This window comes from Oncorhynchus masou, chromosome 6 (genome assembly GCF_036934945.1).
Source record: "Oncorhynchus masou masou isolate Uvic2021 chromosome 6, UVic_Omas_1.1, whole genome shotgun sequence".
NCBI classification, from domain to species: Eukaryota; Metazoa; Chordata; class Actinopteri; order Salmoniformes; family Salmonidae; genus Oncorhynchus; species Oncorhynchus masou.
Window position 1 is genome coordinate 67,176,205 of NC_088217.1, and position 19,558 is coordinate 67,195,762.

Here is a 19,558-nt window from a genome sequence, read left to right on the forward strand (position 1 = left end):
TTTCCCTTCACTGGAACTAAGGGGCCGAGCCCGAACCATGAAAAGTCCCGGACCGTGTAAATATACATAGTGAAATCAATGCAATTGAAAGGTTGCTCATACCAGTCCAGGGATGTCAGATCATCGGTCACTTCAAGGAAAGAAGGTCCCATTTTTTTAGGCTTAGTGTCCTGTTGTATTCTAGAAGAGCTCATTTGTAGACCTGTCACTGGTATGATAAGCATAGATATACACTGTAGAAAACATTTAGGAACACTTGGTCTTTCTGAGACTGACCAGGTGAAAGCTATAATCCTTTATTGATGTCAATTGTTAAATCCACGTAGATGAAGGGGAGATGGGTTAAAGAAGGATGTTTAAGCCAGGAAACAATTGAGACATGGATTGTGTATGTGTGCCATTCTGAGGGTGAAAGGGCAAGACAAAAGATTTGTGCCTTCAAACAGGCTACGGTAGTAGGTGTTCGGCACACCGGTTGGAGTGTCATGAACTACAACGCTGCTGGGTTTTTCACACTTAAGTTTCCTGTGTGTATCAAGAATGGTCCACTACCCAAAGGATATCCAGCCAACTTGACACAACGGTGGGAAGCATTGGAGTCAACATGGACCAGCATCCCTGTGGAACGCTTTCCACACCTTGTAGAATCCATGCCCTGACAAATTGAGGCTGTTCTGAGGGCAAAAGGAGGTTCAACTCAATATTAGGAAGGTGTTCCTGATGTCTTGTACAAAGTCTGTTTATACACAGGCCACCCAATAGTTTTTTTTTTCCACTAGTTGGTCTTTTGACTATCAAATCAGCTCTATGGCCAATAATTGGGCTGCCTGTATAAACGTAATCTGATAAAATGGAATGTTGCTCTGGGTTCAGTGTTGATGGGCTTTGAATGCCCTCTTGTGGTCTCCACATGTCTTGCATACACAGGATCACCCTGTATGCGTCTTTCAATCACTATGGATAGTGGATCATTAATAGACATTATCACTTGTATGTCCCACTTACAAAACATGAAAATTAATGATGACACATTCAGACAAGAGTAATCAATTTAATTGGAAATGATCTTTTAGGTTTCAGCGCCACTATCAGAACCTCCCTGTTTTCCGAGTACTGTCAGGGCCTGATAAGGAAAATGTCACATTCAGATAGAAATGTATGGTGTAGAACAGATATGGTTGTCATTCAGAATTGTACTGTATAGAGCTGACAATTCCCTATTCTATCTGCAACACTCGTAACGTTTCACATCATTGAATACACTCCGGGTGTGTCGTGCCGAGTCACTCCAGGTGGTTGCCGATGCTGTCACCCCTTGGGATCGGTTGAGGCTCCACTTGTCTGGAGAAAGAGCGACTGGGAAAGAGAGTGGCCTCAGAGAAGCCAGGCAGGACAGGGCCTGCAGCAATACATTATTTTTGTTAGCACAGTGATTATTTTGTGTGTTCTATACATTGGTGTCAACTGAAGCAGTTTTGCTTGAGCCTGGTCCCTAGAGCTGTTTGTGCCATCTTGCCAACGGACCAAAGGAGATAAAAAAGACAGATCTGGGAATAGGCTAGGTTTTCTTACCCCTGTTCCCAGATTGTTGCACGTTCAACTGCTGCCTCTTCCTCGTGAAGTTCTGTTGATAGAGAATCTGGATTTAGTTATTTTTCTGTATTGCTCAGCTGGACACTAGCTCTGTGTATACTCTGCCAAAGAGAGGAGTCACAAAAAGCAGAAAGAGATAAAATGAATCACTAACCTTTGATGATGTTCATCAGATGAGACCCATAGGACTTCATGTTATACAATACATGTATGTTTTGTTTGATAAAGTTCATATTTATATTTAAAAAATCTTGAGTTTACATTGGCGCGTTACATTCACTAGTTCCAAAACATCCAGTGATTTTTGCATAGCCACATCGATTCAACATAAATAATCATCATAAATGTAGATGATAATACAAGTTATACACATGGAATTATAGATATACCTGTCCTTAATGCAACCACTGTGTCAGATTTAAAAATTAAAACAACTTTACGGAAAAAGCAAACCATGCAATAATCTGAGACGGCGCTCAGAACAATCAAGTCAAATTAGCCACCATGTTGTAGTCTAAATAAACCATAAATTACATGCTAAATATTCCCTTACCTTTTGATGATCTTCATCAGAATGCACTCCAAGGAATCCCAGGTCCACAATAAATGCTTAATTTGTTCGATAATGTCCATTGTTTATGTCCAATTAGCTACTTTTGTTAGCGTGTTTGGTATACATATCCGAACGCTCGTTCTGGTCAGCAAAAACTTCCAAAAATTATATTACAGGTCGAAGAAACATTTCAGAATCAATCATTAGGATGTTTTTATCATTAATCTTCAATAAAGTTCCAACCAAAGTATTCCTTTTGTCTTCAGGAGACATGGAACGCAGGTCGCTATCATGTGAAATGCTCGTGACGTCATTCAGTCCCACAACACAGTAGAAGCCTCATTCAAATTTCTATGGACGGTTGACATCTAGTGGAAGCCCTTAGGAAGTGAATCTTCATTAATATCTCAAGGGGATTTCAATGGGAACTGTGTTGAATACATACCAACCTCAGATTTCTCACTTCCTGTTTTGATTTCTCCTCAGGTTTTTGCCTGCCATATGAGTTTTGTTATACTCACAAACATCATTCAAACAGTTTTAGAAACTTAAGTGTTTTCTATCCAATACTAATAATAATATGCATATATTAGCAACTGAGACTGAGGAGCAGGCCATTTACTTCGGGCACCTTTTTCATCCGAGCTACTCAATACTGCCCCCCAGCCATAATAAGTTATTAAGAAACAAGGTTCATGAAATTAACAACTTGCTAGCAACAGATGATTCATATTCTGACTTTTAGACAATGCATTTGATACAGGGGGTAGCAATACAAGGTTATATATATATAAAAAAACATGACTGTGGTTTTGCTGCTGTTTATATTCAGAACCACATTCCTGTACAGATTTGAGAGGATCTCATGTTAAATACTGTTGGAAGTAATATGGCTACAGGTTCATCTGCCTCACCTAAAGCCCATTCTGGTGGGAAGCTGATTTCGACCAAGCGCTAACTGTCAGTATCTGGATAACGTGTGAAATGCTTGATAATGTATGTGATAAACAGAGGTATATTTTCTGGGTGAATATTGACTGGCTTTCATCAAGCTGCCCACTCAAGAAAAATCTGCAACCTGGTTATCAGTCCACCTACAAGGGTAGTTAAACAGCACAGGAATGAATGTATTGATCACATATTTACTAATGCTGAAGAAGTGTGCATGAAAGCAGTATCCAGATCATCGGATGTAGTGATCACAATATAGTAGCCATATCTAAAGTTCGAAAGGTTAAGCCTAATATAGTGTATAAGAGGTCATAGAATAGGTTTTGCAGTGATTCCTGTTAATGTAAAGAATATTTATCGATCTGTGGTGTGTAATGAGGAGCAAACCGACATTGCACTTGACACATTTATGAAATTAGTTCTCCCAGTTACTAATAAGCATGCAGCCATTAAGAAAATGACTAAAAACGGTTAAATCTTTGGGGATTGTATGGGATGAGGCAAAAGGAATGGCTGCACAACCGATTGGCAGACATACTGCAAATTGAGAAATGTGACTAAGCTGAATAAAAAGAACAAACAACACTATGAAACAAAGATAACATGACAAAGAATGATAGTAAAACGCTTTGGAGCACCTTCAATGAAATTGTGAAAAAAGGCAAACTCAGCTCCATTTATTCATTCATTCAGATGGCTCATCACAAAACCGACTGATATTGCCAACAACTTTAGTTTTTCATTGGCAAGATGACACTACATACACATCCGAGTGTATCTGACCAAATTATGAAAGACAAGAATTGTAATTTTTAATTCTGTAAAGTGAGTGTGGAAGAGGTGAAAAAAATTGTTGCCCATCAATGACAAGACACCGTGGTCTGACAACTTGGAAAATTTGGAAAAATGGAAAATTACTGAGGATAATAGCGGACGATATTGCCACTCTTATTTGCCATATCTTCAATTTAAGCCTACTAGAAAGTGTGTGCCCTCAGGCCTGGAGGGAAGTTATTCCGCTACCTAAGAATAGTAAAGCCCCGTTTACTGGCTCAAATAGCCAACCAATCACCAAAAATATTGTGTTTGACCAGATACAATGCTATTTTAGAGTAAACACACAAATTACTGATACAAATATTGTGGGGGCTGTTATACTTCAGTGTAGCTTTTGACATTATCGATCATAATCTGCTGCTAGAAAAATGTGTGCGTTATGGCTTTACACCCCCTGCTATATTGTGGATAAAGAGTTACCTGTAAAAGAACCGAGAGGGTGTTCTTTAATGGACACCTCTCCAACATAATCCAGGTTGAATCAGGAATTCCCCAGGGCAGCTGTCTAGGCCCCTTACTTTTTTAAATCTTTACTAACCACATGCCAAAAGCCAGTGTGTATGTGGATGACTCAACACTATACACATCAGCTACTACAGCGACTGAAATGACTGCAACACTTAACATAAAGCTGCAGTTAGTTTCAGAATGAGTGTCAAGGAATAAGTTAATCCTAAATATTTCAAACCATTTTGGGCAAATCATTCACTAAACCTCAACTAAATCTTGTAATAAATTTGGAAATTGAGCAAGTTGAGGTGACTAAACTGCTTGGAGTACCCTGGATTGTAAACTGTCATGGTCAAAACATATTGATACAACAGTAGCTAAGATGGGGAGAAGTCTGTCCATAATAAAGCACTAATCTACCTTCTTAACAACACTAGCAACAAGGCAGGTCCTACAGCCTCTAGTTTTGTCGCACCTGGACTACTGTTCAGTCGTGTGGTCAGGTGCCACAAAGAGGTACTTAGGAAAATTGAAATTGGCTCAGAACAGGGCAGCATAGCTGGCCTTTGGATGTACACAGAGCGCAAACATGAATAATATGCATGTCAATCTCTCCTGGCTCAAAGTGGAGGAGAGATGGACTTCATCACTACTTCTATTTGTGAGAGGTATTGACATGTTGAAAGCACCAAGCTGTCTGTTTTAAATGACTAGCACACAGCTCGGACACCCATGCAAACCCCACAAGACACGCCACCAAAAGTCTCTTCAGAACAGACTATGGGAGGTGCACAGTACTACATGGAACTCTTCCACATCAGGTAACTGACGGAAGCAATAGAATCAGATTTAAATAACAAAAATATACCTTATGGAACAGTGGGGACTGTGAAGCAACACAAACATTGACACATGCATACGCACACATGATAACATACGCACTATACACACACATACACGTGGATTTTGTGTTTGTAGATGTATGGTAGTGGAGTAAGGGCCTGAGGGCACACGCTTGTCGTGAAATCTGTTGAATGTATTGTAATGTTTAAATTGTATAACTGCCTTAATTTTGCCAGACCCAAGGAAGAGTAGTTGATGCCTTGGCAGCAGCTAATGGGGATCCATAAATACAAATATATGCTATTAAAATGTATTTTTTTACCTTTATTTAACTAGGCAAGTCAGTTATGAACAAATTCTTATTTTCAATGACGGCCTAGAAACAGTGGGTTAAACTGCCTGTTCAGGGGCAGAACAACATATTTGTACCTTGTCAGCTCGGGGATTTGAACTTGCAACCTTTCGGTTACTAGTCCAATGCTCTAACCACTAGGTTACCCTGCCGCCCCATAGATTGTTATCTGTCCACTGTGTCTGCATTGTGACTAGATTTCCTGGTCCCTTTATGCAAACTATTTCACAGCTAACCTTAAAAAATAATATAATTGTAAGACATGTAATTAGTCAATGGTGGCACCTGTCAATGACTTTAGAGGGTGGAATAATGACTTAAAATGGTTTCTCTGTCAAGTTCTGTCTACACTTGTAAGATATCCAGACACAATGTGTATCTGACTACCTCTGGAGGTGGCCAGGATGATCTAATCACAATCAGATCACAATGTGTCTTGATTGTCTACACCTGTCAAATGTGGACAAGATCAGGGCAAATAACTTAAGTTAGAACCAGGTATAAACTGTTGATGATCAATCCCAAACGGAACCTTAGCCTCGACCTCTTGGCCATCCGTCAATGTCCATCTGAAGGGATTGGATAGATATCAGATGAATGGTATTAACTAAACCTTGCCCTCTGATAGGCTTGGTGGAATTGTTGTCATATCATGTGTACCTACTAAATCCTTAAAGATCTACCCGAGTGCCTTTAGGCCCTAAAAGGGGTTGATTTTGGGATTGGGCATCTCTTAGGGCGTTTTCACACTTGGTCCCTTTCAGCAAATCTTTGGGGACTCCGGTTCTTCCGGTTCTCTTAAATGTTTGTGCAGTGTCAATGCTTCAAAGGAACTCAGACCCCGCAAAACAAACCGAACTGAGACCATCTCAAGAGGTGGTTCACTTTTTTTGTGAACAGAAAGCTCTCCAGGTTAACATATCATTATTTCCACACCAAGAACTATAAACTACATTTATTAGCTCCCAAAATGTATGCAGGGACACCCCTGGCTGTCCAATAACAGGTTCAGATGGTATGGCTTGTGTATTTACCCACAGTGCATTGAGTAAATGTGGGGTGTGGGGGGGGATATTTTGGTTATTTTCTAAGCATTGCAATTTGAATGCAAAGAGGACTCAGACCAGAAAAAAAGTTGAAGTGAACTGGTAAGAGAGCCGAGACCTCATTCAAATCGAAGGGCAGTGTGAATACAACGAACGGAGTCATTTCTTTTCACCCCAGAGTTCACTTTAAAGAAGAGTGAGATAAGTACTTTTAAAAGAGGGAAATAATGTGAAAACACCCTAATATTCTCTTCATCTATTGGGCATTCCCCCCCTCTCTCTCTGTCCCTCCCTCTCTCACCTCTTCACTACTGGACTCGGAGCTGGAGCTGTCCTGACCACAGTTCAGGGACACAACCTGAGTGAGCTCTGCAGTGACGCGAACACGTGCGGTGCAGGAGGCGGCCGGCTGGGAGAGAGAGGGAACAAGGGAGGAAAGGAGGATTAGTGGTAGTTAAGAGAGAAGAAAATGGGCATACAATTACACACGTTGATCAGTATGCTAGTACAGTATGAATGCAGTATGAATCTAAGAATCTATATCTTTGGCGTTTTACAACAGGCACCAGTCCTGTTGGAATGATCAGGGCAGAGAGAGAAACTCATTTGGTGACATTCTGTTCTCCCCTGTCTGTCACAGCAAACACAGCATCCCATGCCAAAATCAACAGTGTGTGGAGTCTGTCAACAGAGAATGTCCTGAAAAAAAACAGCAGTTTATAGATGAACCCCACAAACCCTTTAGTGGACTATCACAGTAATCTATGCCCAGGACCAAACACAAACAATTTGCTCATATTGTCATCCGGTATTGATGTAAAATACAGCTACTGCAGTTTTTTGTAGGTAATTTTCCTGTTCATCTGGTCCTAGATTTAGAAAAGATATTACATTTGTGGGTCAAGAAAATAATTTGCTAAAGAGATGTGGTCATTATATTTATCAGTCCCAATCCTTTGTCAGCTGCGTATTGGGGAGAAATTATTTATTGTACTGCGTCAGTGTATTTCAGTCTCAAAGGAGTGTATAGAGTAGAGTACTGATCTAGGATCAAGTCCTCCCTGTCCATAGTGTATTTTTATTAATTATGATCTAAAAGGGAAAACCAATCCTAGATCATCACCCTTACTCAGAGGTACTAGATACATACAGCCCCTGATCTATTTCTTGCACTGATTTCATAGGCTGCAATGACACAAGGCAGCCCAATTCGGATATTTTTTTCACTAATTGGTCTTTTGGCAAATCAAATCTTTTCTTTGGCCAATAATCGAGGATCAGGTCTCACCGCAAAGAAGCCCACTCTGAAAGCACATCTCTGTGGGTCTTCTCCAGAACTCTTCAGACAGTCCGTCTCCTTGATCCCAAAGTTCATCATCAGGTCATAGGTGTTCAATCCCAAAGGAACAACCTGGAAGAGAAGACACATTAAGATCTGTGTGATGACGTGTAGGAAAACAATAAAAAAAGTCATGTAACAACCCCTACCTAGATATGCTTGCTACTATCTTCCCCAAGTGAGCAGAGGTTAGCAAGTTTGATTTGCAACATTGTCAGAATTGAGATGGTGCCTGTGAGGCCATTCAGGGAGAAGTCTACACGTGAGGGAACTGGTAGGCTAGATAGACTTGTTCATGTATGCGTAACAAAAATATAAAACGCAAAATGCAACATTTTCAAATATTTTACTGAGTTACAGTAGGGGCAGCAGGTAGCCTAGTGGTTAGAGCATTGGGCCAGTAACCGAAAGGTTGGTAGATTGAATCCACAAGTTGACAAGATAAAAATCTCTCGTTCTGCCCCTGAACCCACTGTTCCTAGGCCGTCATTGTAAATAAGAATTTGCCTAGTTAAATAAAGGTTAAAAAATAAAAGGCAATTTAAATACATTAGGCCCTAATCTATGGATTTCAATTGACTGGGAATACAGATATGCATCTGTTGGTCTCACAAATACCTTCTTTTTTTTAAAGTAGGGGTGTGGATCAGAAAAGCAGTCAGTATCTGGTGTGACCACATTTTGCCTCATGGAGCGTGACATCTCCTTCGCATAGAGTTGATCAGGCTGTTGATTGTGGCCTATGGAACGTTGTCCCACTCCTCTTCAATGGCTGTGCGAAGTTGCTGGATATTGGCAGGAACAGGAAGTTGTACATGTCGATCCAGAGCATCCCAAACATGCTCAATGGGTTACATACCTGCTTAGTATGCAGGGCGTGGAAGAACTGGGACATTTCCAGCTTCCAGGAATTGTGTATGGATCCTTGCGACATGGGGCTGTGCATTATCATGCTGAAACATGAGGTGACGACGGCAGATGAATGGCACAATAATGGGCCTCAGGATCTCGTCATGGTATCTCTGCATTCTTCGATTAAAATGCAAGTGTGATCATTGTCCATAGCTTATGCATGCCCACACCATAACCCCCCCCCCCCCCCACCACTATGGGGCCCTCTGTTCACAACGTTGACATCAGCAAACCACTCGCATACACGTGGTCCGCGGTTGTGAGGCCTCTGGGACGTACTGCCAAAATCTGTCAAATTATATTGGAGGCGGCTTATGAACATTCAATTACCTGGCAACCGCTCTGGTGGACATTCCTGCAGTCAGCATGCAGATTGCACTCTCCCTCAAAACGTGAGACATCTGTGACATTGTGTTGTGTGACAAAACTGCACATTTTAGAGTGGCCTTTTATTGTCCCCAGCACAAGATGAACCTGTGTATTGCTCATGCTGTTTAATCAGCTTCTTGATATGCCACACCTGTCAGGTAGATGGATTATCTTGACAAAGGCGAAATGCTCACTAACAGGGATGTAAACAAATTTGTGCACAACATTTTTGAGAAATAAGCTTTTTGTGCATATGGAAGATTGAAGAACAGATGTTGCGTTCATATATTTTTGTTCCGTGTAGTACATTCCTATAGTAGGGGCTATATTCCATCTGTAAAGCTGAAACATTGCAGATTCTGCGATAGAAGTTAATTTACGATTGAGCCGACATATGCACTAAAGCGGGAACATTGCCTTTAAATTTCAATCACGTTGTTAAGCTGAACTCCCGCAATGTGGATTGAATAGTGCCCTAAGAGCATACAGTGTCTTCAGAATGCATTCACACCCCTTAATCTTTACCACATTTTGTTGAGTTACAGCCTGAATTTAAAATGGATTTACATTGCGATTTTGTGTCACTGGCCTACACACAACACCCCATAATGTCAAAGTGGAATTATGTTTTAATTTTTTTTGTAAATTAAAATCAAATGTTTTTCGAATGACTATCAACTCTGTACCCCACACATTATCTGTAAGGTCCCTCAGTCAAGCAGTGAATTTCAAATACAGACTCAACCACGAAGACCAGGGAGATTTTCCAATGCCTCGCAAAGAAGAGCAACCGATTGCTAGATGGGTAAAAGACAATAAGAAACAGACATGGAATATCCCTTTGGGCATGGTGAAGTTATTCATTACACTGTGGATGGCCTATCAATACACCCAGTCACTAAGGATACAGGAGTCCTTAACTCAGTTGCTGTACTTAATCATTTTGCAAACATTTCTAAAAACATGTTTTCACTTTGTCACCATGTGGTATTGTGTAGATGGTTGAGAAAATAAGAATATTTCATCCATTTTGAATTCAAGCTGGAACACAACAAAAATGTTACAGCTTGAATTCAAAATGGATTAAATAGATTTTATCACATTTAATGTGGAATAAATCGAGGGATGTAAATACTTTCTGAAGGCACTGTAAATGTAGCCAATCCTAAAAGGTGGTCAGGGGTGAGAAGACACTTACCCTTTTGATAGAGCCACGGGTGACTCGGTATAGACGAAGGCCAGCGTACAGATTGTTGACTTGGGTCATGGTCACGACGAGAGCCTTGTCTGCCGTGGACGCCAACTCTGACTGGTACAGGGGCAAGCCTGCAGAGGTCAACGGTGAAAGAGGAGACTGAGCACTCATACAGTACATTTCACATCCGTGGTATTTGGGAGGTAATATTGTCCTGGGTCCCTCGTCCTGTTTTGTGAATTCAAGATTTTTTTTTTTTTTTAATTTGTATTATTAAAGATTAACATAATACCTTTGAACTGGGTCATGTTCATTAGGGCTCACTGTAACAAAACGTTTTGCAACAGAAAACAAAAATAAATATGTCTTATTCCTCCCCATTTTACTCGTTTTCTTCAGTTTGGTGCCCAATAAACACGACCCTGGCTTCACTTCCTGACTGGACGCAAATGACAAATCGAATGGACTGAGACATGTGTAGAAGCACTATCAGAACCAGCTGCAAAACTGAGTTCTACACCTGAAAGGATTGTATATCACTTACCTGAGCAGCACAAAGACTGCAGCAAGGCCAGCATGAGAACACACCACTTCATCTTCTGTCTAGCATAAAACAAAGCACCTCGATCATCAACTCCCCCATTCCTTAAATACAGTACGATCAGACTCTACCCTGCCCTCTCCCTCCTGTCCCCCCCCTCCTTGCCACAGGACTGACTGACCTTAGTTCTTTGGGTTTATTTCAATGCCAACAGTATTGACTTACAGGCTGAAATCTCATTACTTTGAAGTGGTCTTCTTCCTGGAACTAAACTTGCCACATGTTCATTTGCCTTTCAGTCATTTAGCAGACGCACGTACAATCTTACAAATCAGTGCAAACAACTACATATCACAATAATTGCAAGTAAAACCTTCAAAATAGCCCCCGTAAGCGAAGGCAGTGCTAGCAAAAGCAGACAAGTTTGCTTGCAAGAAGACCGGTACAACAGTTGTTTTCTGATTGTCCCATTCATGTTTTTACATGGTGAAAATAGGACAAAATGTCCGTTTCCCAGGGAATCATTCAAGCTGAAACACTGACTGTCATCCACATGTTTATTGTGCTCAAATGCTTGTTGATCATTTATCATTGCACTAAAGATCACAATGTATTTTATAAATGTTATCATTTAAAAAAAATAGGATACAAAACGGTATTTCTAGTTAAGTAACAATATAATTATTACAGCAGTCATCATCAGGATTGTGAAGTTAGTCTCTACAGGCTCGCCCCTACCCTCTCTCTCAATGATGTCAGAGATCAGAGTTTGGTCGTCATCAAAAGGTCAGTCGGACACTGCTGGCATTCCAGGTTGTCTTTTTTGTAGTCACACTACACAAGAGATCAGATCTCACAATGTCTAGAGAAGTGTTTCACATCAACACTGTATGTAGCCTAGCGGTAAGGAGCGTTGGGCCGGTAGCAGAGGTCGCTGGTTCAAATCCCTAGCCAATGAGGTGAAAAATATGTTGATGTACCCGTGAGCAAGGCAATTGCTCCTGTGTTTCACATGGGTGAATTGGAAATGGTTTATTTTTCATACCCGCTCAGTCAGGGATCCGCAATTTCTGATCCCCGACTGAGCGGGTATGAAAAATAAACCATTTCCAATTCACATGTGTGAAATAAGACAAATGTAAGCACCCCATCTTATTATAACAATATTCAGAGATTTGTAGTTTGACTGCAAAAAGCCAACCTGGAATACCATCAAAATCACAGTTGTGCACTAATCTAGTCTACCAGCCGGCTCTCTGTATGCGTTAAAAATTGAGACTGGGAACATGAAGGAGGTTAGAAGGAACACTAAAAATGTTGTGCCTCAAGTACAAACACATTGGAAAAAATGGAATGGTGTCTTGAAAACATACAGTGCCTTGCGAAAGTATTCGGCCCCCTTGAACTTTGCGACCTTTTGCCACATTTCAGGCTTCAAACATAAAGATATAAAACTGTATTTTTTTGTGAAGAATCAACAACAAGTGGGACACAATCATGAAGTGGAACGACATTTATTGGATATTTCAAACTTTTTTAACAAATCAAAAACTGAAACATTGGGCGTGCAAAATTATTCAGCCCCCTTAAGTTAATACTTTGTAGCGCCACCTTTTGCTGCGATTACAGCTGTAAGTCGCTTGGGGTATGTCTTTATCAGTTTTGCACATCGAGAGACTGAATTTTTCCCCATTCCTCCTTGCAAAACAGCTCGAGCTCAGTGAGGTTGGATGGAGAGCATTTGTGAACAGCAGTTTTCAGTTCTTTCCACAGATTCTCGATTGGATTCAGGTCTGGACTTTGACTTGGTTCTTTTGAAGCCTGAAATGTGGCAAAAGGTCGCAAAGTTCAAGGGGGCCGAATACTTTCGCAAGGCACTGTAAATACTAAACATATAACAAGACCCTCTAGACAGAGAGTGGACACCTGGACTGACATGTCAATAAATGCAACTCTAATTTAAGTCAACGTATTTCCTTGTGCACTTTAACACAAATGGTATCCTTTGTCAACTAAAGGGATAGCTAGTACGCCAAAATGTGCCATGGCAGTACAAGCATGAGTTTTAGTCCCTCAACCACCAACACACACACACACCCATGAGCCTGTGACACACACACACACACACACCCCTCATCGCGCCACTGTCCACATGAGAGGCTCCATGGTAGCCAGGAAGCAGGCCTCAAACCCCTGGTCGGAGAAGCGAGAGGCGGGTGTGGCGTCGGATCTCCAGACGGGCCGAGGGTGACAGGGCCAGGATCCGCTCAATGGCGTCTGCATAGCCATCCTCATCCTCGGCCAGGAAGCCCGTCTGGCCGCCCTCTTAGGGCACCACAATATATAGCCTGGGGCCTCCAGACCTGTGAGCCAGGATGACGGTCCCAGCCGCCATGCACTCCACCACCCCTGAGAGCAGAGGAGAACAGAGGGTACAGGGTAAGTGCTGGCTGTAAAGTTAGGTAGACACATTACTGGACGTATAATTGCATTACCTAAGACTGCATTTATATTGAACAGTGAAAGATGAAGGTAGACAAGCATTTTAGTATCCACAGCCACCTGGCTTGCAACCTAGCCATTTTGAGAAACTTGCTATGGTGCAGTAAAAATACCTGTTTGCGTTCATCTTTCATTTATAAAGAGGATGTTAAGCAATCAAACAAGGTATTTGCATTGGTGATTAACAAAAGCATATTGCAACAGAACAATGTACTACAATTTCAGAATGGGCTGTTGAATAGTGTATGAGGACTCCATTCAGTACAGGATTATACAGTACTAAATGTTGGGCATGTAGAGAGAAAACGAGCGCTTTGCATTGGAATAATAGCCACTCCAGGTGTTTTTAATAATATAAACATAATGACAGTAGTATAGAATCATAGTAATTCTATTTCTGTTTTTACCTATCCCGAAGTGTTCGTTCCACATGGTGTGAAGTCCCACCGTAGCTTCCCCCAACTCCCTCTTCAGCTCCTCAAACCGCACGTTGAGTTTAAATCAACACCCTATCCTCATCCTCTTAGTACCAGGATACACCAATCAGCACCAACCTCAGCGACTCCCTTCCTCCCGGCCCCGTCTCTTTCTTCTGCAGCATCTTCCGGAAAGGCGCGAATCTGAAGCCAATGGTCCTTCTCCGGACGAAACTGACCAATGGAAACGATGGAATGGCACTTTCGGTTCGAGTCCTCGTCCAATGGGAGCTGGAGGAAGGCGTGGGTGTCGCTGGGCGGGTAGACTAAGTAGGTGCGTTTGGTCGCTCGCCACAGGGTCAGGATGTGGTTCAGGGTCCAACTGAAGTTGACAATGACCACGTCGCTGCAGGAGCCGGCCAGACCATAGAGCAGCGCCAGCAGGCAGTAGTAGACCAACTTGACTGCGCCCAGTTGTTGGAGATGTAGTCTGCGTTGTTGAACCTAGAAACATACGGGGCGGTTGGTTGGGGAAGGGTAAAACATAACGTGATAGGATCAGGTGAGGTGAAAGGAAGCATGCACAACAAGAGGAAGTCATGCATTGATGTCAAAGTGGAAAGTGGACCTAAGTTACAACACTTATTGATGCAGGTTTGATGACAGTTAAAGCAATAGCAGTGCAACGTGTTAGTTAGTGCTTGTAAATTAGCAATGTATTAACAAATCCCATATTCCCCTTAGCCTGATTTGATCCTGATCTTAGCCTACGATTCCTCTCGCGCACCACTGACAGCATGTCTGTGCTGATGGTGGGGTAGTGCCCTTTATTTAAGGCAAGTCAGTTAAGAACAAATTCTTATTTTTTGTTCGGCCTCGGAACAGTGGGTGAACTGCCTGTTCAAGGGCAAAATGACAGATTTGTACCTTGTTAGCTCTGGGGATTGAACTTGCAACCTTGCGGTTACTAGTCCAACGCTCTAACGATTAGGCTACCCTGCCACCCCCTTAATGCTAAAGCAATCAGTCGCAAGTTTTGTTTAGTTAGCTGGACTAATATCTAACATATTTTAACAAATATGTACATAAAACACAAGATTCCAACCTGATTAGATCACACAAAAATTGAGCAAGTTGATCATGGACAGACAGCTTAATAACGCAACATCTAAACCGGAAGTGTTTGTGTGTAAATTGACTTGGTTTTAATTTTAGGTTAGCGCGTCCGTTCTTATTATACCTAAGCGAGCGCATAACGCCACCTGGTGTAGTCAGTGATGTGTATAAAATTATCTTGGCACTCCTCAATTGTACCAAATATTTTGGAAGCTATAGAAAGTAATTTATTCATGTTTACATTCGTTTTTGAAAAGTGTATTCTATTACAGACACCTTAATGCATACTTTTAAATTATATTATGTGTGCTAAACATAAAAAAAAACATTTAGAGTACTAATGTTACTGTCCCACCTATTTATTTATTTTTTAAACATGTAATATGTCCTTGAAACATTTAATTGAAATACTGTAGAATTCCATTCATTCCTATGGAGAACTACTCTTACTAGGGAGTGCCAATATGGCCGACCAGAGGCTTCAAAGCCTCTCAATGGCCAATAAATAGCTAAATACAATCTAGGGTTTATATACGTCATTGGGTGTAGCAAAGTGAATTTGTCTGTCAGCTGGCCGATTTTGCATAATATACATACAATATTCTGTAGACCTACTAAAGCAAATAGTAGGCCTATCTTAAGCAAATTATTTTCTGTCTAAATGCAGTTCAAGGATAAAGTTTAAACCCAAATAAATTACAATACATAATTTTGTTAATCAAGATGTGGAAATGTTTTAAAAGAAAGACATATATTATTAATTTTTTTGGGGGGGTGGTCATGGTGTATTAAACAGCTCTCTCTCTCTCTCTCTCTCTCTCTCTCTCTGTCTCTCTCGCTCTCTCTGTCTCTCTCTCTCTCTCGCTCTCTCTCTCTCTCTCTCTCTCTCTCTCTCTCTCTCTCTCTCTCTCTCTCTCTCTCTCTCTCTCTCTCTCTCTCTCTCTCTGGCTAAAAATATGTTTGATAAATGCTGATTCAATATGGTATTTCATTCCAAATAGTGTGTTTAATAAGTTTGAAGGTCTTCAATTTTTACTGAAATGTAATTATATTCCTGAAAGATTACGCGCTATATTGGCTAGGTTTCACCAACAAGCTTTAATGGCATGGACAATATGTTCCTGCACAAATTTTCCCCACATAAAGCTATTTTGTGAAATACTTCAGACATAACTGTAAGGAATAAGTCATTGCTCTACCCCAGCTGGCATGAGAGGAATATTGACTTTGTTCTTTATGTTTTTGACAACAAAGGTAATATTCTTACATATGAACTATTTATAACATTGAATGAGTTTCCAATACCTTCAGATAGTTTATTTCTGTGATCAAAGCCATTCCCAGTGGTCTAACTACACTAATGAAAACTCATCTTAGCTTTGGTAATGATCACAAAGCTTATCCAGAAGTTTGGCAGGTGTGAGCTTACTTGAAAAATCTTGTTGTAATAAATATATAAGACAAATTCTCCATTCACAGAACCAACTTACGTCTAGAGGAACATTTTCCTGGAGCATGCTTATTCCTGCCACTGGAAAAAGCTTGGTTAAGGCCTTACAAATATTGCATACCAAGCAAATTTAAGGAAGTGCACTTTAAAATTCTACATAAGATATATCCATGAAATTCGATGTTGTCCAAGGTGAGAATCTGATTCACTTGTTCTTTGAATGTAAAGTTGTGTCAACATTTTGGGAAAACCTTGCAGAATACTTATTTAGCATTATGAACACTACCCATGTTTTTGACATGAAGAATATAATATGTTACTATTGCAATGATAGCAAGACCATTTAAATTATTGTGATTTTTTATTCTTGTTGCCAAATACTTTATACACAAACAAAAATTTCAGAATTCTATACCAAAATTACACATATTTTTGATTTAATTTATTTATCTTGTTAAGAAATGATTGCACTAGAATTGTTTATTTTTTTAAATTAATTTTATTATTTTATTGATATTTTTTGTATGTTTTAGTATTTTCTTGTTAATTAATACGTGTGTTTTTTTTAGACATGTCTGATGTAGCAATGTAAGTTGCTGATTTTTGTATTATGAATAAACATTTTATCTTTTTTTTTTTTTTAAAGAAAAAAAGTCATTGCGCAAAAATGAATTTTTCAACAAAAAAAAGGGAAGAAGACAATGAATGTAGGGTATTCTAGCAAGAGTGGACATGGAACGATTTCTTTATTGAGTTATCAGGGAAAGCTGTGTGCTTGGTGTGCAAAGAGAGCATCGCTGTCTTGACAGGCTACAACTGGGGCGGCAGTGTAGCCTAGTGGTTAGAGCATTGGACTAGTAACTGAAAGGTTGCAAATTCAAATCCCCTGAGCTGACAAGGTACAGAATCTGTCGTTCTGCCCCTGAACAGGCAGTTAACCCACTGTTCCTAGGCCGTCATTGAAAATAAGAATTTGTTCTTAACTGACTTGCCTAGTAAAATAAAGGTAAAAAAAAAAAAAACTTGTCGCGACACTTCCAGACGAAGCAGAGAAATATAGGAATATGTCTTCTGATCAGAGGGCAAGTGCATCGAAGGAGTTACTTTCTCCGTTGCAAAAGCAGCAAGGACTTTTCACAAAACTGCATTCTGCAAACGACGGGATGGCAGGAGCTGGCTATGTACTGTCCCACGAAATTGCTAAACATAGCAAGCCATTCGCTGAGGGCGAATTCATTAAATAATGTTTAATTGACTCTGCAGCAATACATCGCCCCGCCAAGAAAGAGTTTAAAAAATATATTTCCCTGTCAAGACGAACAGTGACACGGCATGTTGAGGGCATAACAGAGAATATGGAACAACAGTTGAAAGACAAGGTAAAGGATTTCTTGTACCTGGATGAGAGCAGTGATGCACTTGACACGGTGCAGTTGTTAGTATTCTAACGAGGCATAACCCCAGACGTTGAAATTACAACGAGCACTTCCCACAGACGGAAATATTTATTGGAGGAGGTTAATAAGTGTGTGGCAAAGCTGGGACTGAGTTTTGAAAAGTTATCCAGTGTGACCACTGATGGGTGCCCAAACTTGACAGGAAAAAACGTTGTCTTTGTGAAAATGATACAAGGTCAAGTAGATGAGCTTAACCCAGATCAGAACATTATTTTTCTGCATTGCATTATTCATCAGGAGGTGCTCGGTAAATGTGTTCTGAAAATGAGCCATGTTGTGGATACGGTCACTGAAGTGATAAACTTCATAAGAGCTAAATCTTTCAACCACAGGCAGTTTCTCATGTTGGAAGTGACAGAGTCGGGTCATGCAGATTTCCCCGAACAAAACAAACGTGCGATGGCTGAGTTTGGGGAAGGTGCTTAAAAGGGTGTGGGACCTGAAGTCGGAGATTGCTGAGTTTTTGCAAATGAAAGGAAAATATATGGATTTCCCTCAACTGCAAGATAAAGAATGGTTGGCTGATTTGGCCTTCACCGTGGACATCATGGCCTTCACCGTGGACATCGTGGCCTTCACGTGGACATCGTGGCCTTCACCGTGGACATCGTGGCCTTCACCGTGGACATCGTGGCCTTCACCGTGGACATCGTGGCCTTCACCGTGGACATCGTGGCCTTCACCGTGGACATCGTGGCCTTCACCGTGGACATCGTGGCCTTCACCGTGGACATGGCCTTCACCGTGGACATCATGGCCTTCACCGTGAACATCATGGCCTTCATGAATGAACTGAATTACAAACTACAAGGGAAGGCCCTTTTTGCACATCAGATGTACAGCCTTGTCAAAGCCTTCAAGGGAAAATTACTCCTCCCGTAGAAGTCAACAATCTCACCCACCTTCCAACACTACTAGCCTGTTCCCTACTAGATGACCAGCGGGAGAAGTATACATCGGTGCGCTGCGTGCATTGAGCGGTGAGTTTTCTCGTCGTTTTGAGGATTTCAAAGTGTTGGAAAATGACATGCTGTTGGTTTCCTCTCCTTTCACCTTCAATGTGGATAACGCTTCTACTGACCTGCAACTTTAGCTTATCGATCTTCAGTCTGATGCACTGATTGGAGAATTATTCAAAACAATGTCACTGGCGAGGTTCTATGCATCTCTCAATGAACAAAACATTTAAACGATTAGGAGTCATGCTCAGAAGATGCTTATACTGTTTGGGTCAACCTATGTATGTGAACAGACATTTTCAGTGATGAAATATAACAAGTCAAGGCACAGATCATCTCTTACTGAATCTCACCTCTCAGCAATCCTGCGCATAGTGACGTCAGAAACTACACCTGACTTCACTGCTCTAGTCAATGCCCCTCAGAGACTTCACTCCTTTCACTGATTGAGTAGTTTAAATGTAATGTTGAGCTCTATTGTGTTTTTGTGCATACCTGTTAACAAGAGTTCTGTCCGTGGTGCTGAATGCACAAGGAGAACATGGGATGTGTTTTATTTCTCTTCATGTTAAAAAAGTAAAATAAGTAGCATATCTGGATGTGATTTATAGTAGATATATCTGTCAACACAGTCATACACATTATGTATAACCCTGTAATATGATTCTGGACCACGA

The 19,558-nt window shown here is 40.8% G+C and overlaps 1 protein-coding gene and 1 pseudogene across 1 annotated transcript; both read right to left on the reverse strand.

Moving 5' to 3' along the window:
- Positions 1–1,037: 1,037 nt before the first annotated feature.
- On the reverse strand, positions 1,038–11,098 carry LOC135542473 (secreted phosphoprotein 24-like). The gene is given in 7 exon segments (XM_064969431.1): positions 1,038–1,399; positions 1,573–1,624; positions 6,927–7,034; positions 7,914–8,036; positions 10,444–10,571; positions 10,985–11,051; positions 11,054–11,098. Coding segments are annotated over 7 exon segments (624 nt in total). The 5' UTR covers positions 11,084–11,098; the 3' UTR covers positions 1,038–1,283.
- A 433-nt stretch (positions 11,099–11,531) lies between these two features.
- On the reverse strand, positions 11,532–18,489 carry LOC135541667 (GDP-Man:Man(3)GlcNAc(2)-PP-Dol alpha-1,2-mannosyltransferase-like; annotated as a pseudogene).
- Between the last annotated feature and the right edge of the window lie 1,069 nt (positions 18,490–19,558).